Source organism: Panthera leo, chromosome D2 (genome assembly GCF_018350215.1).
Source record: "Panthera leo isolate Ple1 chromosome D2, P.leo_Ple1_pat1.1, whole genome shotgun sequence".
NCBI classification, from domain to species: domain Eukaryota; kingdom Metazoa; phylum Chordata; class Mammalia; order Carnivora; family Felidae; genus Panthera; species Panthera leo.
In genome coordinates this window covers 60,856,390-60,882,853 of record NC_056689.1, presented here as the reverse complement: position 1 = coordinate 60,882,853, position 26,464 = coordinate 60,856,390, and the positions used below count along the sequence as shown (strand labels likewise).

Sequence of the window (26,464 nt, the reverse complement as noted above, 5' to 3'; positions counted from 1 at the left end):
CTCTTTACTGTATTCTTGATCTTAGGGAGAGAGAATGTTCAGTTTTTCACCATTAAGTATAATATTAGTTGTAGGTTTTTTGTAAATGCTTTTTATCGGTTGGAAAGTTTCTTTTTATTCTTAGTTTTCTGGGAGTTTTAACATGAGTGATAAATTTCATCAAATGTTTTTCTGCCTCTGTTGAGAAGATCCAAGGATGAATTACACTGAATGATTTCTGAATGTTAAACCAACTTTGCATTCCTGGAGTAAATACCACTTGGTTAAGTACTATTCTATGTATTGGCAAATTTGATTTGCTGCTATTTTGTTGAGGATTTTTGCGTTTTGTCCATGAGGAGCATTGGTTTATAGTTGTCTTGTAATGTCTCTTGAATTTTGGTTTTGGTATAATTCTGGCCTCATAAAATGAGTTTGGGAATTGTTCCCCTTTACTATTTCTCAAAGTTTGGGTAGAATTGACATTATTTTTTCCTTAAGTATTTGATAGAATTAATAGTAAAACTGTCTGGGCCAGGAGTTATTTTTGTGGGAATGTTTTTAAATTATGCATTCAACTTTTAAACATAGGGCTAGTCAGAGTTTCTGTTTCTTCTTAAATCAGTTTTGATAGTTTGTGTCCATTTCACTGAGTTTTAAATTTATTGGCATAATATTCATTATATTTTTATTATTCTTTTGATATCTGTAAGATCTGTAGTACTGTTGTATTTTTCATTCCTGATACTGGTAATTTGTGTCTTTTTTTTTTTTCTTCAGTCTAGCAAGAGGTTTATCAGTTTTACTGATTTCTTTTTTCTCCTGCTAAGAACTTACCAGCTTTCAGTTTTAGTGAATGCATGAGAATGAGGGAGATTTAATTTTAAGGTGATTTTTAAAGGAATTGTTACTATTTAAAAATTTTTCTAAGTTTATTTATTTATTTTGAGAGAGAGCAAGAGAGCGAGAAGGGGAGGGGCAGAGAGAGAGGGAGATAAAGAGTCGAAGCAGACTCCAGGCTCTGAGCTGTCAGCATAGAGCCTGACTCTGGGCTTGAACTCACAGACCACAAGATCATGCATGACCTGAGCCGAAGTGGGATGCTTAACTGACTGAACCACCCAGGCGCCCCAGGTTGGTTGGTTGGTTGGTTGGTTGTTTAAATAGAAATAATTGCCTGACTTTTATTACTTTTAGAAAATTTTATGATTTTGCTTGTAGTTTGGTACATTTATTTCCCTGAAAGAAATGTGTCATAGAGTGTTCAGTAGCATAATCCATTCTGATGGGAACCTCATTATCTTCATCTCATCTGAATGCAAGCTTTCGTAGATCTTGTTTATCATCAGCTGTCCTTGTAATTAAAGCAAGCTATACATTTTTTTAATTTTTTTTTTTTTAGCATTTTTTTTTTTTTTTTTTTTTTTTTTGAGAGACAGAGACAGTATGAGCAGGGAAAGGAGCTCAACAGGGGCAACAATTTTTTTAATGGTTTATTTATTTTTGAGAGAGACAGAGAGAGAGACAGAGCATGAGTAGGGGTGGGGCCGAGAGAGAGGGAGACACAGAATCCGAAGCAGGCTCCAGGCTCTGAACTGTCAGCACAGAGCCTGACGTGGGCTTGAACTCACGAACAGTGAGATCATGACCTGAGCCGAAGTCGGACACTTAACCGACTGAGCCACCCAGGCACCCCACAAGCTATACATTTTTAATGTTTTTATTAGTTTATTTATAGAATTTCTATGTAAGATCGACATTTTTATATAAAATTTTTAAAACTCCCAAAATGAAGAACTTAACCTGTTGACATAAGCTGATTTTTCCTGATTGTCTTGGACCTAAATTAATTTTAATCTTGAGATCTGCCTATAAAATTAATGCCAGTATTGGTATTTAGCTCTTTATCTAATACTGTAGATTAACATTTTCTCTTACTGGGAGTATGTACGTTAATTATGCTTTAACCAGTTTGTATACCAAGTACAGAAAAGTTATATATATGAAAGTCATTGTTTAGATTCTAGATAATACTGAGTCTTTTATATTAGCTTTGCCATTCACCAGCGGTGGACTATGTTTTTTATAAAAAATGCACATGAAAAAAAATACACATGATGTGTATCAGAAACTGGTCCTTTGCATATTTTTGTCTTCCTCTGCAGATATATGTTTTTCTTTTCCCTTCTCTTAAGGTTTTTTTTTCCCTCAATTAGACCTGCTGGGTGCTTTTGTTTTCTATTTTATTAAGTTGCTCTAATGTAGGTGCTTTCTAGACAACAGATTTTGTGTTTGTGGTCTTTATCTGAGAGCAATCTTTTAGCCTTTTTCTGCTGAAATGTTTCAGACAGATGGATCAGAATGATGATTGCATTTCCCAGGACAAATCAAGCCAAAAAAGATTTAGGTCTTTGGACATATGAAAGAGCAAGAAAGTTGTTTTTAACCTAGCTGTTTCCCCTCCATAGAATGAAGGGAGTAAAGTTATACTATTTGTGAATTCTGTTTCCTTGTTTTTGTTTGTATAGAGGACTGCTAAAAATGTTATATTGCTGAATTTATTTTTGTTAATAGTGGACAGAATAGTAAAAATGGAAAGCAAAGGGAGAATTGACTTTTTTTTAGGTTGTTTATTGCTTGTTCATTTTTCAAGTGGCAAACAGACATAAATGGACCTGTGGTTTCTATTGCTTTTAGTATTCTAATTACTTAGTTTTATAATATTATATCCAGAAATTTATTGCTGAGGTTTCAAATGAGAAATTATTTTCTGATTCAGTGAGTAACTTAAAGTAACTGCTATTACGTCCTCATGATTGTAGTTCACTATCTGACAGACTGCTAATCTGCAAAATGTGGTTTCTTTTACAAGCAAATGTTAGCCAATAGCTATTAAATTAGAATAATTTGGATGTAAGAAGTGATCGAAGAGTAAACGAGTCAGAATAATCCTATTTCTGTTTTGAAGGCTAAGTCCCACACATTCAGAGTTTAGGCCTAGTCTTATTTTTATCTTAACCTTAGAGACTATGAGGTGGTAGAAAAAGCAGTGTGATTGATGTTAGTCATTTAAGAAAAAGAAGGTGTGTGTGTGTTTGCGGGGGGCAGGGTGGGGGGGAAGGAGGGTAAACTGTTGGTATAAGCCTTAAAGGAAATAGTGATGTATGTAAAATGATGAATGCAGTGATACCAAAGTATTGATATACCAGTCTCAAGCTATACAGGAAACTCTAAGGAATAAGGAGAAGAATATCAACCTTAAACTCATTTATATTCCTATATATTGTGGAAAAACCTGAAATGTTGGACAGATAGCAGTGGAATATTTAATCACTCCTTCGTTTTTGAATTTTCTTTGTGAGTATTACAGATGATCATGAACTTAATAGAAAGTTGAAGTTCTTTTTCTGAATAGATTTAAAATGTCAAAGTATTTGGCATCAGATTATGTTTACAGAAAAAAGAAATTAAGCACTGTTTTTAGTGAAGGGTTATTTAGCAGGATCATGGTGAAGGAATGGATTCTGAGAAAGGTTTTTATTTAAATTTAAATTTTTTCCTTTATGACAAAGGTATCACTGATATGCTTCTAATAAGTACCATGGAAATTATTTGCTTTTTAGAAACAATAAAAACTCTTTTAATGAAAGGAAGTAATTGACCTTTGCAGTTGCAAGAAAGACTTAATATGCAACAAGTTTCATGGAATTAACATCAAAATTATATATGTATAATTTTCAGAAGTCTTTACCCCAAGGGAGAGTGTATGTGTCCACGGAGGATTTAATATTTACTTAATGACCTTCACAAATATAGAATGACTCTTGGTTTACAATTATGAAGATGTATTATTTCTAGATTGGTTCATGTTTTGTTTTGTTTTGTTTTGTTTTGTTTGGGCTTCACACCCAATGTGGACTCAAATTCACAACCCAGAGACCAAGAGTAGCATGCTCTGCCAACTGAGCCAGCCAGGCACCCCTCTATGGTTCATTTAAATCATTTTGATTTTTCCTTTTTCAGTCAAGAAGTCTGCTTTTTTTTTTTCTTATTTTTCCTTTCTTTTTATTGCCCCTGTTGAGCCCAAAGATCCAAAAAGAGGCACATTACAATTTTTTTCCAGCTCCAACACCTTTAGGGTTCTGAGCCATTTTGGTAAGTCCAACAGTAAGTTCCTTATTTTTTGTTACCATTTCAGTACTAATGGATGTTGGTCACTGTCCAGTCCTTCCCATTTTTCTGAGAAATTGTCAGGAGGAAGAGAATATTTATTAAGCATGTACTATATGTGCTATAAAATATATTTTATGTACAGTGTACCTTTTTTTTTTTAAGTTCATTTATTTTGAGAGAGCACACATGCAGGAAGGGCGGAGAGAGAGAGAGAGAGAGAGAGGGAAGGAGGGAGGGAGGGAGGGAGGGAGAGAAAGAGAGAATCCCAAACAGGCTCCCCGCTGAACGCAGCGTCTGATGCGGGGCTCAAACTCTGAACCCTGAGCCCATGACCTGAGCTGAAATCCATAGTTGGCGCCCCTGCACAGTGTAGGGCTCTTCACAACAGCCCACTGAAGTGGGGATTATTGCCTCTGTTTTGCAAATAGTTCACCAAGTCAAGAGGTAAAAGAAATTGTACGTGGAAATTGGCTTAAGATTCATAGCTAGAATGTAAACCTAGGTCAGTTCTGTTTCTTAATGCTGCTCCGAGCTATCACAGGAACAGAAATTATTTACTAATCTCTCAATGAGAAGTCATTGTCTTGCATTTGAATATAATCCTCATCCTTAGAATACAAATAATTTTACACGGTTTTTCTTTTAATTTTTAGGAGTAAACGTAAGGAAATTTACACAGAGTACTGTGTAAATACTTCGTTCTAGATATTGTTAAAATTCTAAAATTGTGCATTTTTTAAATCTTGGGAGGAATTGAAAATATGTTAGACTCTCCTTTTGAATTTTTCTGCCCTCCTCTCCTTTCTAGGCTATGTTATCAGCCACTAGGGATGAAATCCAATTATCTCAAACTAAGTGTTTTGCAGTTACAAGCCCAAAGCAGAGAGAGAAGATAGAATAAAGCTATTAAAAGTACCAGAGAAGAAATTAAGAGAAACTAGTTTTTGCTAAATTAGAGGATTATCCTCTTACTAGCAGAACTATTCCTGGACTTTTGATCTGTCATCTTATCCTGTCATGCATAGTAGATGCCCTCAATGATCTTGTTTTATTGTTTTTGGAATTGACTCAACTTACTTGACATTTAAATGAACATTTTTTTTTGCATGGTATATTTACTTGGACTTAAGTCCAGGCCACTCAGGTCATGTTTCTGTCAGCTATTGTATATCCTCACAAAACTTACTGGCATTAGTGGCATTTAAATTTTTTTTAATGCTTATTTGTTTTTGACAGAGGGACAAAACGTGAACAGGGAAGGGGCAGAGAGAGAGGGAGACACAGAATCTGAAGCAGGCTCCAGGCTCTGAACTGTCAGCACAGAGCCTGATGTGGGGCTCAAACTCATAAGCCATGAGATCATGACTTGAGCTGAAGTCGGACGCTTAACTGACTGAGCCACCTAGGTGCCCCTGGCATTAGTGGCATTTAAAGGAGAAGAAACAATCTAAAGTAAGAAGTATTATATATTATATATTATTGGTATGCTGTTGCCAAAGACATCTCAAACAAGGTAGAGCACCTTTTTCCCTCCCTTTTTTTTTATTGTGGTGAAATCCACATAAAACTTACTATTTTATCTATTTTAAATGTATAATTAGCGGCATTCAGTAAATCTACAATATCGTGCAACCCATTATCAATTTCCACAACTTTTTCATTATCCTAAACAGAAACTCATTAAGCAGTAACTTCCCATCATCTTTTCACTTCAGCCCCTGTAACTCCTAATCTACTTTTTGTGAAGTTACTATTCTAGATGTTTCATATAAGTGGAATCATATGATTCCATGGGTCTTGCTTATGTCTCTTAGCATGTTTTCACGTTTCTTTTATGTTGTGGCATATATCAGATTTCATTCCTTGTTAAGGCTGAATAATATTCCATTATATGTACAGACCACATTTTGTTTATCCATCGTCCATCAGTGGACACTTGGGTTGCTTCCACCTTTTTGACTTTTGTGAGTAGTGCTGCTAGGAGCATTGATATACAAGTATGTATTTTAGTCTTTGCTCTCAGTTCTTCTGGGTAGATACCCTGGAATGGAACTGGTGAATCCTATAGTAATTACATGTTTAACTTTTTGAGGAAGTCCTGATTGTTTTCCACAGTGGCTGCACCATTTTACATTCCACCAGCAATGCATGAGGGTTCTAGTTTGTCCACATCCTTGGCAACACTTGTTATTTTAAGATTTTTGTTGTTATTTTGATAATGATCATTTTAATGGGTAGGAGGTTGTATCTCATTATGGCTTAAAAATATATATTTTTAATATTTATTTTTGATAGAGTGCGAGGTGGGGAGGGGCAGAGAAAGAGAGCGTCAGAGGATCTGAAGTGGTATCTGTGCTGACAGCAGGGATCCCCATGCAGGGCTCAAACCCACAGACCCTGAGATCATAACCTGAGCCAGAGTCAGCCACTTAAGTCCAATGCTCAACCAACTGAGCCGCTCAGACATTCCTCTCATTGTGGTTTTGATTTACATTTCCGTAATGGCTGGTGATGTTGAGCACCTTTCATATGTTTATTAGCCATCTATATGGTATATCTTATTTGGAGAAATGTCTTGTCTTAGTCCTTTGTCCATTTCTTAACTGGGTTGTTTGGTTTGTTGTTGAGTTGTAGATGAAATGTCTTTAGATATTTTGGACATTAATCTCTTACCAGGTATATAATTTGCAAATATTGTTTCTCATTCTGTGGGGTGCCTTTTCACTGTCTTGAATAGTGTCTTTTGATGCAGAAAAGTTTTTAATTTTGATGAAGTCCAGTCCATCTATTTTTTCTCTTGTTGCCTGTGATTTTGCTGTCATGTCAAGAAATTGTTGCCAAAATCAGTATAACAAAGATTTTCTCCTCTGTTTTCTTTTAAGAGTTTTATAGTTTTAGCCCTATGTTTAGGTCTCTGATCCATTTTGAGTTAATTTTTGTATGTGGAATAAAGTAAGGATCCAACTTCATTGTTTCTCATGTGGATATCCCGTTTTTCTCAACACTATTGAAAAGACTGACCCTTCCCTTCCTGAATGGTCTGGGCATCCTTATAAACATCATTTGACCATATATGCACCAGGCAGCATTAAAAAAAAAAAAAGATATATGACAATGTGAGCGTTTGTGTGGTGTTTCAGCATTTCTTAAAGAAAGATGAGGCTCCTTGTAATGGTACTGAATTAAGTTAATAATGGAACATCAGCTGAGTAGAACCTACTGTGGCTAGTGTGTAAACTGGATGCACCTTTTGAAGTTCTTAGTGTGACAGCACTGTCAAAGTTTCTTAAAAAGTTTTTGGTACAAGCTAAGGAAGATAACCTATCTTAGAAAAGCCAGAGAAATTGTCATTGTCCAAAGTCATGAGAGAGGACTCAGGGCATCCTTCTTACAACTTGAAAATGTAGAACTTACATATTACCTTATTCCACATTCTCTCAAACAGATTGTCTCCATGCAAGAGAGTTTTATGTTAATGAATGAACAGCTCTTAAGTCATTGAAAGTTATTAACCTATTCATATCCTCTGACTTATTCTTGAGGGATTTATCACTTTGTGAATGGATCAGATGTATACAGTTGAAGGTTTAAGGAATATAAAAGTAGGTGTGATTTTTTTTTCTAAAAGAACTTTTAAATAGGGTTTTGTTTGTTTTTTCTGAAACAACAGAATAAGGGCTTTAGTGTTTGAACAGAGAAACTAGGGTAATAGATAAAAAGAAGAAAAACTTCCAAAAACAAATGATCCCTTTCCAAAAAAAACTAGGATTGTGCTTCGTAAAATTATTAATAAAAATAAATTGGAAAACACTCACAAACAAAACAAAAATCTAATCAGTATATGTATATATCATGCAGGACATCTTGCCTCCCTGTTGCCTGAGGGAGTGATAAGGCTCATTTGGATGAGTAAGTTCTATTATGTTTGTACTCAACTCAAAAAGAAGAATTGTGAAGATGAAAAGTGATACTTTAGTACTAGAGTCCAATCAGTGATTAGTATCAAGGATCCATTCAGAATAAGCTGAACTTGATGGTATCTATGGTTGAATGGGTTTGCATAACTGGAGGGTTCCTTATGTACAGTATTGACTGTAAAGCAATAAAATATACTTCTCTGTAAATCTCCGGAAGTGATTTGAGGTGACTTGCAAAATGAAACACATATAAAATGGGTCAAAAGACTACTTTTTTTTTTTTTTTTTTAAGTAGGCTTCACTCCCAGTGCAGAGCCTAGCACATGGCTTGAACTCATGATGCTGAGATCAAAAGTCAGACACTCAACCCACTGAGCCACTAAGGCGCCCCAAAAGACTACTTTTTATAGGGGTGCCTGGGTGGCTTAAGTGTCCAACTTTCGTTCAGGTCATGATCTTGCAGTTTGTGGGTTTGAGCCCCGCGTCGGGCTCTGTGCTGACAGCTCAGAGCCTGGATCCTGTTTCAGATTCTGTGTCTCCCTCTCTCTCTGCCCCTCCCCTCCTCACTCTGTCTTTCTCAAAACTAAATAAACATTTTTTTAAAAGACTACTTTTTATAAAAGACTGTAATAAGATATGCTTCCAAATATCCTTCATATAATCACCTTATTAGAAAAACTTATTCCAATATTGCTATCATTTTTTTTTTTTTTAAGATTTAATTTTTAAGTAATCTCTTAAAAATCTGAGTGTGAGGCTCGAACTTACAACCCTGAGATCAAGAGTTGCACGCTCAACTGACTGAGCTAGGCAGGCACCCCTTCACTGTCATTTCTTAGACATTTTAGGAATTCTTTAGAAATTTGTTTTCATAGCCGGTTTATAAACACAAGAAAACCTGCTTCATTGCTTCATTAAGTAGTCCCCTGTTTTTTAACCCAGTTTGATCTACCGTTTTATTCACTGGTTGCTCTGAATAACTGCCACCCCCCCCCCCCCACCACTTTAAATTCACTTCGTCATCTGTTGATGAAAAATGTGCTACTAGGGAGGATATCTAGAACAACATGCTATAGACTCTGAAAGTAGTTTTGAAAGAATTTAGACATGTTCTGAGTAATGATTGCATTATTGGAATAAGTATATATTGACTTGAGGAGTGATTATTTTGAATGGGAGAAGGCTAGTTTGGATGAAAAAGTTCTATTATGTTTGTTATTAAAAGGCATTATTTGGGGAGGGGTTGGGAAAAACAAAAGGCATTATTTTATGTCCCATCTCATACCGTAGTTTGTTTTCATTTCATAGTTGGTTTTTGTTTGTTTCTGTTTTGGTATAGTTGTCTTCTAGAGAGAGAGAACTTAGAACGAATTTTGGAATAAGTCTACTGATCCTTAGGTAAAAATACTTGTTTTCTTTATTAGTTTGTTTCTTTAACTGAACTAAGTTATTTTTTAAAAGCTATTGTTGATGGCATCCCCACTTTCGAATTTTTTTCACATGTTTACATTTCTGTTTTGTTTGGTCCAATGTCTCACCCTATGTGTTAACTCTGATTTGCTAAGAGTGTTAATATATGATAATACTAAGCCAGTACTTTCATACCAAAAGAGCAGTGCCTTTGTTACAGTAGGTTTTCTCATCAAGACTATAAGATTGGACAGCCTTAATATAGTTACAATATTTCTGAGCAATCCTTAATTTGGAAGGCTCTTACTATAACTTACTGCTGGTAGAAGACTGTTCTAGTATCATACTGGCCTGTAAGTGGGAAGGATATTCAAGCAGTAGTTAAAAGATCACCCAAACTAGTTAATAATTCTGTATGTGCATGTGTATAACTTTTGTATACTTGTGCAATTTCAGTATTCTTTGAAAAATTAGTTTAAAAACTTTTGATCTGATAGAAGTTATTAAATAGGAAGAGAAAACATTAGGGAGGATGAAACAAGAATCCAAAATACTGATAACTGTTAAAGCTTGGATGATGATTTTAAAGCAGATCATTTAATATTCTCTATTTTTTTGTGTATGATTTAAAAATAATTCTTTTTTTAAAATATGTCACTTTATTATTTTTTTAAATGTTTATTTTTGAGAGAGAGAGAGACAGAACGTGAGCAGGGGAGGGGCAGAGAGAAAGGGAGACACAGAATCCAAAGCAGGCTCCTCCAGGCTCTGAGCTGTCAGCACAGAGCCCTACTACATAGGGCTCAAACTCAAGAACCTGAGATTATGACCTGAGCCAAAGTCGGATGCTTAACTGACTGAGCCACCTAGGTGCCCCTAAAAAATATTCTTAATAAAGTTAAATTAAAAGACTAAGTAGAGGAAACTGACAAAATGCCAATAAGGTGATTTTTTTAAAGGTATTAGAATGTAAAGGTTTTTTATTTCCATTTGATATATACTTTTTATTTTAGGTATTACTGCTTTTTTCTTTTCCTTTCTTTTTTTTCTCTTCCCTTCTCCTCTCCTCTCCTCTCCTCTCCTCTCCTCTCCCTCTCCCTCTCCCTCTCCCTCTCCCTCTCCCTCTCCCTCTCCCTCTCCCTCTCCCTCTCCCTCTCCCTCTCCCTCTCCCTCTCCCTCTCCCTCTCCCTCTCCCTCTCCCTCTCCCTCTCCCTCTCCCTCTCCCTCTCCCTCTCCCTCTCCCTCTCCCTCTCCCTCTCCCTCTCCCTCTCCCTCTCCCTCTCCCTCTCCCTCTCCCTCTCCCTCTCCCTCTCCCTCTCCCTCTCCCTCTCCCTCTCCCTCTCCCTCTCCCTCTCCCTCTCCCTCTCCCTCTCCCTCTCCCTCTCCCTCTCCCTCTCCCTCTCCCTCTCCCTCTCCCTCTCCCTCTCCCTCTCCCTCTCCCTCTCCCTCTCCCTCTCCCTCTCCCTCTCCCTCTCCCTCTCCCTCTCCCTCTCCCTCTCCCTCTCCCTCTCCCTCTCCCTCTCCCTCTCCCTCTCCCTCTCCCTCTCCCTCTCCCTCTCCCTCTCCCTCTCCCTCTCCCTCTCCCTCTCCCTCTCCCTCTCCCTCTCCCTCTCCCTCTCCCTCTCCCTCTCCCTCTCCCTCTCCCTCTCCCTCTCCCTCTCCCTCTCCCTCTCCCTCTCCCTCTCCCTCTCCCTCTCCCTCTCCCTCTCCCTCTCCCTCTCCCTCTCCCTCTCCCTCTCCCTCTCCCTCTCCCTCTCCCTCTCCCTCTCCCTCTCCCTCTCCCTCTCCCTCTCCCTCTCCCTCTCCCTCTCCCTCTCCCTCTCCCTCTCCCTCTCCCTCTCCCTCTCCCTCTCCCTCTCCCTCTCCCTCTCCCTCTCCCTCTCCCTCTCCCTCTCCCTCTCCCTCTCCCTCTCCCTCTCCCTCTCCCTCTCCCTCTCCCTCTCCCTCTCCCTCTCCCTCTCCCTCTCCCTCTCCCTCTCCCTCTCCCTCTCCCTCTCCCTCTCCCTCTCCCTCTCCCTCTCCCTCTCCCTCTCCCTCTCCCTCTCCCTCTCCCTCTCCCTCTCCCTCTCCCTCTCCCTCTCCCTCTCCCTCTCCCTCTCCCTCTCCCTCTCCCTCTCCCTCTCCCTCTCCCTCTCCCTCTCCCTCTCCCTCTCCCTCTCCCTCTCCCTCTCCCTCTCCCTCTCCCTCTCCCTCTCCCTCTCCCTCTCCCTCTCCCTCTCCCTCTCCCTCTCCCTCTCCCTCTCCCTCTCCCTCTCCCTCTCCCTCTCCCTCTCCCTCTCCCTCTCCCTCTCCCTCTCCCTCTCCCTCTCCCTCTCCCTCTCTCCCTCTCCCTCTCCCTCTCCCTCTCCCTCTCCCTCTCCCTCTCCCTCTCCCTCTCCCTCTCCCTCTCCCTCTCCCTCTCCCTCTCCCTCTCCCTCTCCCTCTCCCTCTCCCTCTCCCTCTCCCTCTCCCTCTCCCTCTCCCTCTCCCTCTCCCTCTCCCTCTCCCTCTCCCTCTCCCTCTCCCTCTCCCTCTCCTCTTCTCGAGTGTGAGAGAGTGCGTGTGTGTGCAAGTGTGAGCCGGGAAGGAAGAGAGGGAGAGAGAATCCCAAGCAGGCCCCACACCCAGCATGGAGTCCGATGCTGGTCTCAGTCTCACAATTGTGAGATCATGACCTAAGTGAAAATCAAGACTCAAATGTTTAACTGACTGAGCCAACCAGGTGTCCCATCTTACTGCTTTTTCTTTCTTTTTCTTTTTTTTTTTTAAGTTTATTTATTTTGAGAGAGAGAGAGAGAGAGTGAGCATGAACAAGCAGGGGAGGGGCAGAGACAGAGGGAGACAGAGAATCCCAAGTAGGCTCCATGCACTTAATTTGGTCTCTACCACAGTGCCGTAACAATTATGCCAGACGCGAGGCTTGAACTCATTGAATCTTGAGATCATGACCTGAGGTGAAACCAAGAGTCAGACACTTAACCAACTGAGCCACCCAGGTGCCTCATGACTGCTTTTTCTTCAACTTAAGGATTTCTTATACTAACTACCTCAGAAAACAAAGGACTATTTCTGCAACCAAGTATGCTTTTGAAGTGGTGTATGTTAGGAAAGAATTTTAAAAGAAATAATACTCCAGGGACACCTGGGTGGCTCAGTCGGTTAAGCATCCCGCTCCTGGTTTCAGGTCAGGTCATGATCTTATGGTTTGTGATAGGCCCCACATCAATCTCTGTGCTGCCAGGAGCCTGCTTGGGATTCTCTCTCTCCCTCTCTGCCCCTCCACCATGCACATGCTTGCTGTCTCTCAAAATAAATAAACATTCTTTAAAAGAAAGAAGACAGAGACAGAGAAAGAAAGAAAAGAAAAAAGAAAACTCCAGTGCATAATCTTAGTTGTAGATAAAAGCTCTTTGTATTGAGATTAAATACCCTCAAGACTATTATTTTTAGATACATACTTATGTTACCTGTTTTAGATTTATATATTACTTTTAAGCATATCTATTTTACATATATGAGTCTACACTTAATTTCCAAATTTTGATTCCCTTTATGTCATTTCACTATCCCAGTTGGTGTTTCCATTAAATTTTTTAATTTTTATTTTTTTAACATTTATTTATTTTTGAGAGAGAGAGACAGAGTGCAAGCAGGGGAGGGGCAGAGAGAGAGGGAGACACAGAATCTGAAGCAGGCTCCAGGCTCTGAGCTGTCAGCATGGAGCCCAACATGGGGCTCGAACTCACAAAATGTGAGATCATGACCTGAGATGAAGTTGGATGTTTAACCAACTGAGCCACCCAGGCGCCCCATGTTTTCACTAATTTTAAATTAATCTTTCTGAATTGCAATAATGTGTGGTTGGTTCCTAGGTCATTAGGAGATTTAAAAGATTGTTTAATAAAATCCAGTTCCATCTTCTCCATTACAAGGTGAGTGATAGAAATAATCACTTATCAGTGTTTATGATCTTTTCATTGTCAATCATAAAAGTATTCAAATGTAAATCAGGTTATTTTTTGGAATAGTGTCTTATGTTAGTTGCATCAGTAAAATTACTAAAATCTTAAATATTGCCTGCTGTTTTCAACAAGTATAAACTTGTTTCAAGAGTCTTAACATTAACTACATTGGAATTAGAATTTTAAAAACATTTAAAAGGAGGGGTGCCTGGTGGCTCAGTCGGTTAAGCTTCCGACTTTGGCTTAGGTCAAGATCTGTAGGTTTGAGCCCCGTGTTGGGCTCTGTGCTGACAGCTCAGAGCCTGGAGCTTGCTTCGGATTCTGTGTCTCCCTCTCCCTCCCCCTTCCCCTCCCTCTCCCTCAAAATAAAAAAACATTAAAAGAAAATTTATTTTTTAATTTAAAAGGAGTCTTAACATAATAGTTAACTTTTGATTCATCTCTTTTCTGCTTATACAGTCTCTGAATGTTTGCTTTATCATTGGGTTAATGGTCACTGAGAAAAGGACCAGATGATAATGGAGGCATGCTATGTAATGAAAATTTAAGGTTAAGCCTTGTGGATAAAAACCTACTGGGTCAGAGAACTCTTAATAGTGGGGGTTACCTAGGCCAGGCAGATCATGAGGTGATTGTAATTCTTTCAGTCATTGGGAACATTTGTTTGGTTTGACAGCCATGGGAAGGAATCAAATTCAGGTAATTACAGTCCTTCTGGCATAATTGTTACGGCACTGTGGTAGAGACCAAATTAAGTGCCTAAAGTTTTTGTTTCCTAAGGTTTTTATCCACCCTCTCAATTTTTCTTTGAGATGAATAGAATAACAGGATTATTTAGGATACCCTGTGGTTATTGAAGAATGAATTTATTTCCGTCTGGATTTACAATTCAGTAAGTACCTAAATTCTCTTTACTTCAAGACTCTTAAGAGGATACTCAAAACATTTCAGTTAGGTGGGAGAACTTATTTGGAAGTATCTGACCTAAAGTATATGCTAGACTTTGTGCACTTTTTGCCCATGGACCCAGTTGAGACCTCAGACCATAGTTGGCTCAACTAGTTTGTTGTTTTTTTAAATTGAGTCAGTAGTTAAAAATGGAGAAGTAAAAATTCAGGCTGGCTGTTATCATAGAATTGGCAACATTTGGCTGAGTATGAGTAGCTAAGTAGCTGCTTTGCCCTTTAGGCAAGACGTGCACCAACACTTAGCCCATTTTCACAACAGTTGAACACTGATATAAGTGATATATATCTGACGATGATACAGACTGATATAGATAAATTACCTGGATCTGAGTCTTGGAAAGTTTGGTGAACTTTATAGTACCTGGAGATACTGGTTATAAAAATGAAGTGTCTGTTTAAGCCTGAATAAGTCACACATAGTTTTTAAGAAGACTTCCTGGGTTGGGTTAATTGGCCCCTTCTCTGTCCCTTTTTACCTCCCTAGCCACACCATGGTATTGATCTTCTGAAATTGATTATAAATACCTAATTATATATCCCTGTAGTTCACTTTGAGCTCCTTTAGGCCAAGGACCACGAGTTGTTTTTTGTTCTTAGTATCTAGTACCTGGTAAGCAGTAGGCATCCAAATGTTTGTTACATTACTGTAACTTTAGTACAGGTGTTTTTGTTTTGTTTTAGTAAAGGGGTTTGAGTGGGATGAACTGTTCTTATTTTGGGGAAAAATTATGTAAAAACTGTTTCAGTTTTAAAATTATAAGCAGCTCCTTTGGTTAAGCAGGGTTTTTCAGGTTATTATCTCAAAATTTCAGTTTTTCTGTTTTAAATTGAAAACCCTACTTTCCACATGGTAACTACATTTATCATGGTGAGCACTGCATAATGTGTAGATGTTGTGCACCGGACACTGACATAACACTCTATGTCAATTATACTTCAATAATAAAAATTAGAGTAAAGAATACTCTAAGTACACATGCCTGCTAAGTGAACAAGCTCTTAGAGGGGAAAAAAATGGAATTAGGGAATTTTTTCATTTTGTTTTAAAATAAACATTCTTCTAATACTCTTAATAATTTTTTAAACGAATCTTTTGCTTACCATTTAATTTTACTTTTGCAGTGACTTGAAATTGGCAGGCTTCCAAACTCCCCTTGTGTGTTTATCTACGTTTTTAGCTATTTGGGAGTTGGGTTCATTTTATATTACTAAAAGTGTTGGATGGTGCCTAGCTTTTGTATTTTAAGTCAATTAAAATTGAGGTCATTTTTAGAAATTTTCAATATCTTTTAAAGATCATTTGTGATCTCTTGGATTAGAGATAGAAATTTCTACTCTATGTTATTACCTTAGGGTTTTCAAATAGTTTTGAAAAGTGGAAAAAGTCCTCTGATGTTTATATGAGATTTGGAAAGGTTTTATCTAAAGTTTCCTGATGAAAACGTGAATTAATTTGCCTTTTCTAGTTTTGGTCTCAGAGAACCAACATTGCATAGCCTAAATAGAGAATGTTGATATTAATCACATTTACGGCATAAAAGCAAGTAACTATTCTTGGGTGGTTGGGTTGGATATTTGTTTTTCATAGTGATTGGTGGTGGTGGTTTCTGTTAGTTTTAATGTTTGTAAGACTTTTAGACATTCTATTTGGTCATTTTTGCTGTTCTATTTAGTACCATCTTCCTTTCCCAAAAAAGTTGGGAGGAGTCAAACCATATGTAAATGTCTCTAGGGAAAATGACTCCCTATAAAGTTAAACATAATGAATATCTTAAAAGTGTCAATATTTTGTATGTATCTTCAAGTCATTTCTTTGACTAAACTAGGTAGTTTCTCTAACTTTATGAAAGTAGAGCAATATGACTGTGCTTACTGAAGGCAAATATCCACTGAAAGAATCAAAATAAAGTTTTCCTTCTATCCCACATTTAGACATCTAGTTAGATTTTTAGCAGCGTGACGTTGGTTCTTGTCTGTATCAAGATGGCAAATGTAGGTGTTGGAAGGGTAGAAAAGTCGGTAGTTAGGTACAAGTAGACTTATTTTGGGTACTTAACAGCAAGGTGAAACTGCTCTGGTTTATTCTTGTTTCCTCATTTAGCTTGTTTTACTTACTGTAGTTCAGTTTTAAACAGTTTACCAGCTGAATTTAGTTTCTATCATGTAAACCTGAAATGTGCTAGAGAAAATAAACTAAAACAAAATAGATTTATTTTTCTGTTTATCTTTTAACTTAACATTTCAGGATCAGACTTGGTACTCCAGGCTCAGGGTGTCAGAAAAGGTAAATAATGGACAGTACTTAGGCTGATCTTCAGTACCCTTCTTTTGTTACGGCCATTTAGACAAATTCTAGTGATGGTCAGAGGCTTCTAAATAGGAGGACAGTAACTCCTGTAAATACCAATATCCAAATGGTGTCTCTCTGTTCCAGCCCATCGCAACAGTTTTAAAACCAGTTTTTGTTTTTGTTTTTGTTTTGTTTTGTTGCTTTGTTTTGTTTTTTAACAGGAGAGCCAGTGTAACTCCTTCAAGACTGGAGTGACACTCTACATCTGCATCTGCCTCGTGTGAGTTCTCATTTTGGCAGCAGCACTCTGCTAGGCTGGAACCTCTCTAGAGGTTTGCCCTTCCTTTTCCTAAAATCTGTAAACTATACACAGTGTGTCTTGGTGGCAAAGGTAAAAAGTGCATGAGAATTTTAGACTTCCTTGCAGAAAGATTTTGGCTCATTTCAAAGAAATGGTCTCCTCTAACATAGGTTCTATCTTGTATGAACAACATTTCCTCAAAACAGAGCCCATAACTTTGATCCCCACAACATACAGTTGATATTTTTTGGAGAACTGTTTTTTTCCTTACAGACTATGGAGTAAAGAATATCTTTAAATGCACTCAGTAGCTTCGGCTTTCAAAGCTTTGGTTGTTCTCTTTATAGTCTAGTTACGTAACCTGAGAACACCGTGTGCTGCCCTAGTGTGGCTCAGGCAGTCCTCTTTTTTGGACTCTGGCCCTTGAAAGAACTTCTTCTTTGTCTTTGAACATTGGGTAAATTAGGATAGGCCTGAGGACTTTCTCGAAGAAGAAATAAGCAGTGAATGTGTGAGGTTATGTTTACTCTGAATCTGTTGGCTGCATTTTGAAAGTCGTAAGAATTGAGTTTGAAGCTATGCATCACTTACTCGCCAGTTTGGGGAGAGAAATTGAAGTTAGAGCGTTTGCAGCTGTGGAGAGGCATAGAGCTGCACAGTGTGAGGCCATATATATGGTTCCCCACATATATCAAGGCTGACTTTAAAGGGCATGGTCATTTAAAAAGGGAGTTTTGCTTCTATTTATTTATTTTTCAAGGAATGGTGATACTTTGCAGGCTTTAGGACTAGTCATTTTTGCTACCAGGTCAGAACAAATTGTGATTATTCCCAAGGGACACTTAGAACAAAACATCTAACCTTCTGCTCTGTGCAGCTACAGTCTGCTTTTCCAACCCTGGTTGTACTGTATAGTGCTCTAGCAGATGATTTAATGACCTGGGAATTTGTGTTACTGAAATGATTATCCGGGAAGCTTATGAGAAAATGTCAATAGCTTGTAGGTCTTCCTGATTAATATAGAGCTCAGTGAAATAGATAGTGTTGTCAAAGTGGAACTTGAACTCTCTTTGCTAAATCCATTCCCACCTGATTAGAGGAGCAGTTTGTTTTGGACTAGGTGAAAGAAATTGGAGGGAGGACAGTGTGTTTCAACACCTAGGCTTAAGTTTTGATGGCCTATGTAATCTAGAAATTCATGTTTAACAGTGGTATAATGCCTCGCCACAAAGAGCTTTGGATGAGAGTGAGGGAGACTTAAGTTCTGCCTTAAGCTTATATTTGTGCTTGCTATGTATGTAACTTCAGATCAGCAAATGGGGAAAATACATTGTATTTTTGGAAAGTACCCTAAACTCATTGAGTAAAAGGAAATTTAAAGTATTTGTTTCTGTAGGTGGAATTACTAGAAAGTTACCTCAGTTGAACACTTGGGAGGTTCTGCCCTGGAATAAACAGAAGTGTGGCAAGTGTGTAGTGTTTTATTATCTGCTGTTCTAGGGTTTGTGCTGACAAAATGGGGATTTGAGGTATCTCCCTCCTCCCTCCACTCCTCACCCATCCCCGGGTCTTTTTTCCTTCACTAAAAGTTCTGAAAAAATGGATTTCGGTTTTGATCCAAAGTGTCTCCTAAACACAGGTTTTAATCACCATTACTCCCTCCCTCTATAATTACCTGATGTCTAACTAGGGAAAATGTCTCATTTAGGGCTGAGCATGAGTGGAGGTGATTAAGGTTTCCCCCCTCCCATTCTTATGGCATAGCTAGCAAATTATCCTTCTGAAAAAATTAATAATTGAAAATATTTTATATGGGCCAAATCCTATAAGAATGAATGTCAGTGGATTATCCACATTACTTAGCTATACTGGAATTTTGTTTCATTAAATATTGTTTGAAATAAGTAGGACTTTGTTAGGATTGAGAAACAGTTTTTGTTTTATGGAAATTTTGTTAAAATGAGATTTACTCTCAGTTGGGGTGGAAGCACGGTGTTGGGTGAGAGATATTATATTCTCAAAATAATTCAAATTGACATCAGTCAATACTTCTTTTCTAGTTTTATTATAGCACACCAGCTCTTACCCTTTTAGTGTGTAATGAATATATAAGCACTTCTTTTACCACAGTGTACATCATCTAGATTTAAGAATTCCACCCTCAAGGATTCCAAAAGGGTTTGGTTTTTGTTTTTTGGGTTTTTGTTTTTGTTTTGTGGGGTTTTTTGTTTGTTTGTTTTGTTTGTTTTTTTGGTTTTTTTGGTGGGGGAAGGTGATGATGGGGCTGGAGTTGAACAGAGAAAAGTACATAGCCAGTCTTGAGAATATTAGTATTAGCATTATTTTTACCCCTGACACAACAGAAGAAACGACAGCTTCTTTTGGCATTGTTCTGATGAGACTCAAGGGCCTCCTTCTCCTAAGGGCCTTAAAACATTTAGGCTTTTTAAATATGATAAATGTTTATTAAAGGAGTTTGAAAGCTCACCTGCTTTTTTTTTTTATATTTCAACTTAATTTAAAAATAATATATATATACATTAATATTTACAAGTTTTTAAAAAGTACAGAAAGGTACATACATGAAAGTATACTTTCTTCCCCATCTCTTAGCCACTCAGTTCCCTTCTGTGGAAGTGACAAGTATTACTGATTTCTTTTATGTAGTTCCAGAAATATTCTAAAAGATTGATTTTGGCAAGGAAAAGTTGAATAGTACTCATTAAGATATTAGCACTAATTTGGATTGGTAGACTAATTGCAGTGAAAAATCAGTTTGAGCCATAGGCTGTGTATTAATTGTGGGTAGAATAATAATAATAATAATAATAGCATTATTATGAGATAAAAATGGATTTTTTTTGCCTCATTTGGCATTTAGCAAGATTGCAGGTCTATTAATTTTTATCTTTAATATAGCTTATTACCCTCTCCTAGAGACTGGTGGGAGGATCCTTACCTAAATATTGCATTTGGAGGAAACCTATTTAAAGGGGCAATGTTTTCTTTATACTGAACTGCATTGATGATTCTAAAAAGTTTTTTCATTATAGAATAAGATTTCAGAGATAGGTAATAGTAGGGAGAAACTCCCATATTCTGAAATCCATCTTATTTCGCCTGTAACAAACTCAGTAGGCTTCTTTGGCAGATAAGGATATATATCCTATACATATACTTGCACATACCCATCCTTCCATAAATTTCATAAAATGAGTCCTAATTCTTTTTTTAATGTATATTTCCAGTCTTACTGAGAAATAGACATACATCACTGTACAAACTTAAGGCATACAGGACAGTGGTTTGATTTATATATATTGTGAAATGATTACCAAAATAGGTTCAGCTAATACTCATCTTCTCATATAGATAGAATAAAAAGAAAAGAAAGAATAAAGGAAAAAATTTGTTTCTCCTTGTGGTGAGAACTCTTAGGATTTGCTATCTTAACAGATTTCTTATATATCATACAGTGGTATTAGCTGAAGTCCTCAATGTTGTCCATTATATCTCTACTACTTATTTATCATATAACTGGAAGTTTGTACCTTTTGACCACTTTCCTCCAATTCTCCCCCCTGATCCCTAGTCATAATTCTTTAATATCTGATTTCCAGTCCACATTCAGATTTCCGTAATTGTCTCAGACATGTCTTTTTATGGTTGATATTGCAGCAATAAGTTGTAAAATGCAACTAAAAATTTTTTTTAATGTTTATTTTTGAGAGAGAGAGAGAGTGTATGAGCAAGGGAGGTGCAGAGAGAGAGGGAGACACAGAATCTGAAGCAGGCTCCAGGCTCTGAGCTGTCAGTACAGAGCCTGACGTGGGGCTCAAACTCATGAACTGCGAGATCATGACCTGAGCCGAAGTCGGACGCCCAACTGACCGAGCCACCCAGGCACCCGTGTAAAATGCAATTTTGATGGCTTTACAATATTTTTAGGGCTGATAAGAAAGCAAGTTAATCCTGACAAATAGAATTATGCTGATCGGAAAAAGCATATAAAGCAACTACCAAGCCAAATAGTAATTGTAAAAATAATTTTTTTTAAAAAAAAGCTCATTTTGAAGGATTCCTACACGAACTATACACATCAGCGAAACCTTCAACATATCTAGACCTCTCTACCTGGTTTTCTATTTACATACATTCTCATGGTTTATATCACAGCTGTTGTGCATATTAGTTTCTTTTAAAACTGCCTTTAGATTATGGGCATGAAAGAACAGATAAAGGAAAAAAAGTTTCCTAAGAATGAAAGAATTATTCTGAAATGTTTGATAATTCATCTTGTCGCTCTTGCTCCTACAAAAATATGACCTATTTCCACAGACTAACAATGGAGTTCTGTGATTACTTGGGACAGTACAGAACATGGAGTTTGAGGGAAAAGAAGAAAATGGCCTATTTAGGAGGAGGAGGGAGTTGGGAAAAAGTAGAAATTCACTCATTTGCCTTTTATTTTCATTGACTATTATTATAACGAGAACCTCCTCTCTGTGCAGTGTACAAGTCCCCGGAGTATGAGTCTCTTGGCTTTGAGCTTACTGTGGAGAGATTAGTTTCTATTGGCTATCCTCAGGAGCTGCTCAGCTTTGCTTATGATTCTACATTCCCTACCAGGTAATTTTTCAAGATTTCTTTGGATTAAGACCTTTCCCTCTATCCCCCAAATTAATAATTCCAAATGCATCTCTGACCCTGACCACGGTCAAAGAAAAGAACCAGAAAAGATGGTTTGGTTTGTTTCTGGTTTTGTTATTTTGGTTGGTGTGGATTCTAATATTATGGACTTTTCATGTACATTATATCTCTTGTGGGTTTTAATTTTTTCTTTTTTTTTTTTTTTACATTTATTCTTGACAGAGAGAGCACAAATGGGGGAGGGGCAGAGAGAGAGGGAGACACAGAATCCGAAACAGGGTCCAGGTTCTGAGCTGTCAGCACAGAGCCTGACACAGGGTTTGAACTAACAAACCATGAGATCATGACCTGAGCCAAAGTCAGATGCTTAACCAGCTGAGCCACCCAGGCGCCCCATATCTTTTGTGTTTTTGAATTGAGCTTAGTTTATTGTTACTGAAGAAGATCTATTTATGGGAAAGAAAAATTATTAAAACTGATGGGCAGTAATCACAGATACTCCTTGCTTTCACTGTTGGAGATCAGTTACATGTTTTACTGACACACTTCAATTGGTCAGTGGGAGCCTCTTGGCAGTTTGCATTTTTGGATTTGATAGGGAAGATTTAAGATTAAGAAAGATGGTGTTTGAGATGCCATCATGAATGTCCCATATATAGCATCTATTAGAAGGAAATATAAGCCAGCTCCTTTCTCCAAGGAAATTAAGACTCTTTTAGAATGGAACCAGTGTATTAAGAGGAATTATGGTTCATACCTTGTTTAAGCTCTTATTCCTTATAGAAAACAGTTGTGATTATTTATCTGAACAGAGTAAATATTTTTTAGTTACTCTGGGTTGAGTTTTTTTTTTATTAAAAAAAGTTTTTTTTTAACGTTTATTTATTATTGAGAGACAGAGGCAGAGCATGAGCATGGGAGGGGCAGAGAGAGGGGGAGACACAGAATGTGAAGCAGGCTCCAGGCTCCAGGCTCCAAGCTGTCAGCACAGTGCCTGACGCGGGGCTCGAACTCACGGACTGTGAGATCATGACCTGAGCCGAAGTCGGTCGCCCAACCAACTGAGCCACCCAGGAGCCCCTCTGGGTTTAGTTTTTAAGATTTTATTCACTTCATCCTCCAGGATTATATTGTTTGGGACATGCTTGAGTCTTCATAAAGATTGAATAAGATGGCATTGGTTTATGATGATTGAGTAATACTACATAAGATTGTTGCCTGTATTATTGATGATGTCCTTATTTGCATATAGGGGACTTGTCTTTGATACACTATATGGAAATCTTTTGAAAGTTGATGCCTATGGAAACCTCTTGGTCTGTGCACATGGATTTAACTTCATAAGAGGGTGAGTACATAGAACTTTTAGCCTCTGTCTAGTGTTTTTATAGTGAAAAAATAATGAAGATCATGGGTCTCCCCAGATGTAATATACTTTCCTGTTCCCTCATCATTAAAGAACAATTTCTTTACATAAGGATATTTAACAATTATTTATTAGGCAGTTAGGACTCAAATGGACTTATATAGTTAGCAGTTACATTTTGTGTAAATTAAGTGGTTTCTAATTATATAGCATCCAACAAAGCTAATCCTGAAACTTGCCCAAAAAGAATTATAGTGGCTTTGACTTATTTGCAATTCTAAGATTTTTATTTTCTCCTTTTTAATACAGTTCTCAGGTAGCTGCTCAGAAGAGGTATGTATATAAAAGCGCTTTGAAAAATGTAAAATTACAACAGTGTAAATGACTAAGATTTTTAACAGCTAATATATGATTTTTTTATATTCTAATGAATAGCTTCAGATACTTGATCATGTGGTTAAATTTTTTAAAAACAGGCTAAAAATGAAAATAGGGTGATAATATTTAAAACTAGAGTAAGCTTTATTTTCATAATCAGAATATTTCCATTCTCCCTAACTCGGACTTTCTGCCTTAGTAAATAGTAGATAAAATTTACTGTCTACAATGTTTTGGTCTACTATTTTTTGGTGAAACATCCCAATTTTTTCTTTAAAAATCACAATACCACAGTTTGACATTTTTTGTCCTCATAACTTTGCAATTATATATTTTCTCCACTATTATACTACTTAATTTACTACTGATACTGCATTAGGCACAGAGCAACACTTAAAACCAAAATAGATTATCTGTCAGTCTCTTGTATAACTTTCCTATATATTATTTTCAAAGGCAAAATAGTAAAAACCACACAGTCTGGATTGAAATTTTTAAAGAGAGAGTGTGTTTTTGGTACTTACTTTTTGTGATAAGAGGCACAAGCTAACTGGAAGTGTACCAGAATATCATTTAAATCTGAGATCACAGCAGTGCCCTGTTTGGAATTGAAGCATCTGATATAAGATTTTTCAGCTGGAATTACATAGGCTCAAAGGTTTCCACATAGACATAGTGCAAACAGTGTGAAGTAAACACCCCACCTTGACACATCTGGGCAGGCCAGTGATTATATCTCCCTCTCTTTCACTGCTCCTCTCATGAGGGGTTTGTTCAAGATCCATGAATATCAGGAGGCAGGATTTAGAATGTGAAGTGACTGCAAATAGTGTTAGCAGCCTAAGCTATTTTATAAATGGATATTGTACCATAATTCAAAATCTCAATGAAGATGAACCAAGGTTCTATTTTTTAATGTCTGAAAAGGGATTTTTGTGTTATGGAGAAGGGTAGTCAGAGAGGAAAAGGAAAGGAAGTTGTTCTATAAATGAGTACTGCAATTAGTGTTACTAACTCAGGATCCACAGATCTTCTTTCTTTCCCCAAATAAACTAATAAAGTTTCCAAATAGCTCCTTTGGAAGTATTTTTAGTAGTGTTTCAAAAATAAGCCATTTAGGGGCGCCTGGGTGGCTCGGTCGGTTAAGCGTCCGACTTCGGCTCAGGTCATGATCTCACGGTCCGTGGGTTCGAGCCCCGCGTCGGGCTCTGTGCTGACAGCTCAGAGCCTGGAGCCTGCTTCAGATCCTGTGTCTCCCTCTCTCTGTGACCCTCCCCCATTCATGCTCTGTCTCTCTCTGTCTCAAAAATAAATAAACGTTAAAAAAATTAAAAAAAAAATAAAATAAAATAAGCCATTTATTTTTTTTATTAAAAAAATTTTTTTTTGATGTTTTTATTTATTTCTGAGACAGAGACAGAGCATGAGCAGGGGAGGGGCAGAGAGAGAGGGAGACACGGAATCTGAAGCAGGTTCCAGGCTCTGAGTTGTTGGCACAGAGCCCGACGCAGGGCTCAAACTCATGAGCTGTGAGATCATGACCTGAGCTGAAGTCGGACACCCAACCAACTGAGCCACCCAGGTGCCTCAAAAATAAGCCATTTATGAATAATGCAGAATCATTCAAACAGCACTTAACACTCTACAGTCTTTAGAATCCAGAGGAAAAGCCTGTGGAGGAAGAGAGGCTGAGGATGGAGAGAGAGGGAAAGAACAAGCTATTGAAGCATACTGGTGGATGAGGCTGGCAGGGAGGTTAGGGCTCCATCAGGAATTGCTTTACACACCTTGCCAATGAGTTGGGGCCTCTTTTTTTGGACAGGGGCAAAGGCCTTTAAAGTTCTAGGATGGGATAATGTTGAGATCACATATTTATTTCTACGAGTCACAGAAAGTTAGCAGTACAGTAGTCCATAACAGTTTTCCTCCCAGCTCCCAAGTCTAGCATTCCTTCTTCTGGGATACATTATCTGCCCCCAGTTAATATTTATTTTAAATACATGCTAGCTTGATTTGACAATTAAGAGGGCAGAAGTGAGCAAAGGGCAGAGAGCGGGGGGGAAAGAGAGGGAGGGAGAGAGAGAGAGATAAATAAGTGGGGCTCACTCAAAGCAGGGCTAATGTTTTACCTGAAGTGGGGCTCGTGCTCACCCAATGCAGGGTTCATGCTCACTCTGAGTGGGGTTTGAACTCAGAAACCATGAGATCGTGACCTAAGCTGAAGTCAGATGCTTAACTGATTGAGCCAACCAGGTGCCCAACACTTAACTTAAACAGAATGTAATTGCTAACTCTATAAGTCATTTGGGTTCTTATTGCCTAATAAATAACTGTTAACTATCCTTATGTAAAGGAATTACTTTTTAATGATGGAGAGAATAGGAAAGTGTATCTAAGGAGACAGTGGCATCTTACTAAACCCGACTGAGGAAAGCATATCATTACTATTCCCTTCCACCTTAATTTTTAATACAGAAAATCTTAGAAGGCTAGAAAATGAGATATTCTACAAAGTTATTCCTTACTGGGCACTCTTATTTCAGAAGGGTGACTAAGACAGGGAGCTAATGTGATTTTCTTTTCCTAACTAGAATTTATGCCATTGGTAGTTAACAGACCCAAGCAGGAATTTACCAGGTTACAAACTGAGTACAAACTTTAAATTTGATGTCCTTTATTTAGATTAGTTATCTTTATATATTCATTGTGAGAACTGTGCAGTTTTTAAATAAATATTTTATTTTTAAGCAATCTCTACGCCCATCATGGGGCACAAACTGACAACCCCAAGATCTAGAGTTGCATGCTCTACCATCTGAGCCAGCTAGGTGCCCTGAGGATTGTGCATTTTTATGTTTTAGTTTTTCTCCCTTTTGGTTTCTCTCTACATTTTTTTTTAAATTAATGCTGTCCCCTTCAACTTCTTGGAGTGTTTCATTTCACTCTCCAAGGTTCCTGGGCATCTCTAACAACTTCTGTCTGTTTTGCTGGCTTTTTTCCTTTTAACCCTAAATGTTCCCCTTGGGTCTATTTCAGTCTTCTGTTTTTCCTCTGCACCGTAAGTGACCTTATTTTCCACTATAACAGTCTT

At 37.9% G+C, this 26,464-nt stretch overlaps 1 protein-coding gene and 1 long non-coding RNA gene across 7 annotated transcripts in view; both read left to right on the top strand.

The window, feature by feature from the left end:
- NT5C2 (5'-nucleotidase, cytosolic II) overlaps positions 1 to 26,464 on the top strand; it is a 101,269-nt gene that overhangs the window by 61,024 nt on the left and 13,781 nt on the right. For 4 of the 6 annotated variants that reach the window (XM_042908227.1, XM_042908226.1, XM_042908229.1 and 1 more), the window contains 3 exons: positions 21,491 to 21,608; positions 22,882 to 22,977; positions 23,305 to 23,328. In XM_042908227.1, coding sequence (XP_042764161.1) covers positions 21,491 to 21,608; positions 22,882 to 22,977; positions 23,305 to 23,328 — 238 coding nt within the window. Of the gene's footprint in view, positions 1 to 16,946; positions 17,011 to 21,490; positions 21,609 to 22,881; positions 22,978 to 23,304; positions 23,329 to 26,464 lie in introns of those variants that run through there. The other 2 variants (XM_042908234.1, XM_042908230.1) reach the window with 2 other exon arrangements.
- Positions 13,775 to 19,283, top strand: LOC122202066. The gene is made up of 2 exons (XR_006194442.1): positions 13,775 to 14,312; positions 16,900 to 19,283. It is a non-coding gene; the product is annotated as an uncharacterized LOC122202066 (long non-coding RNA).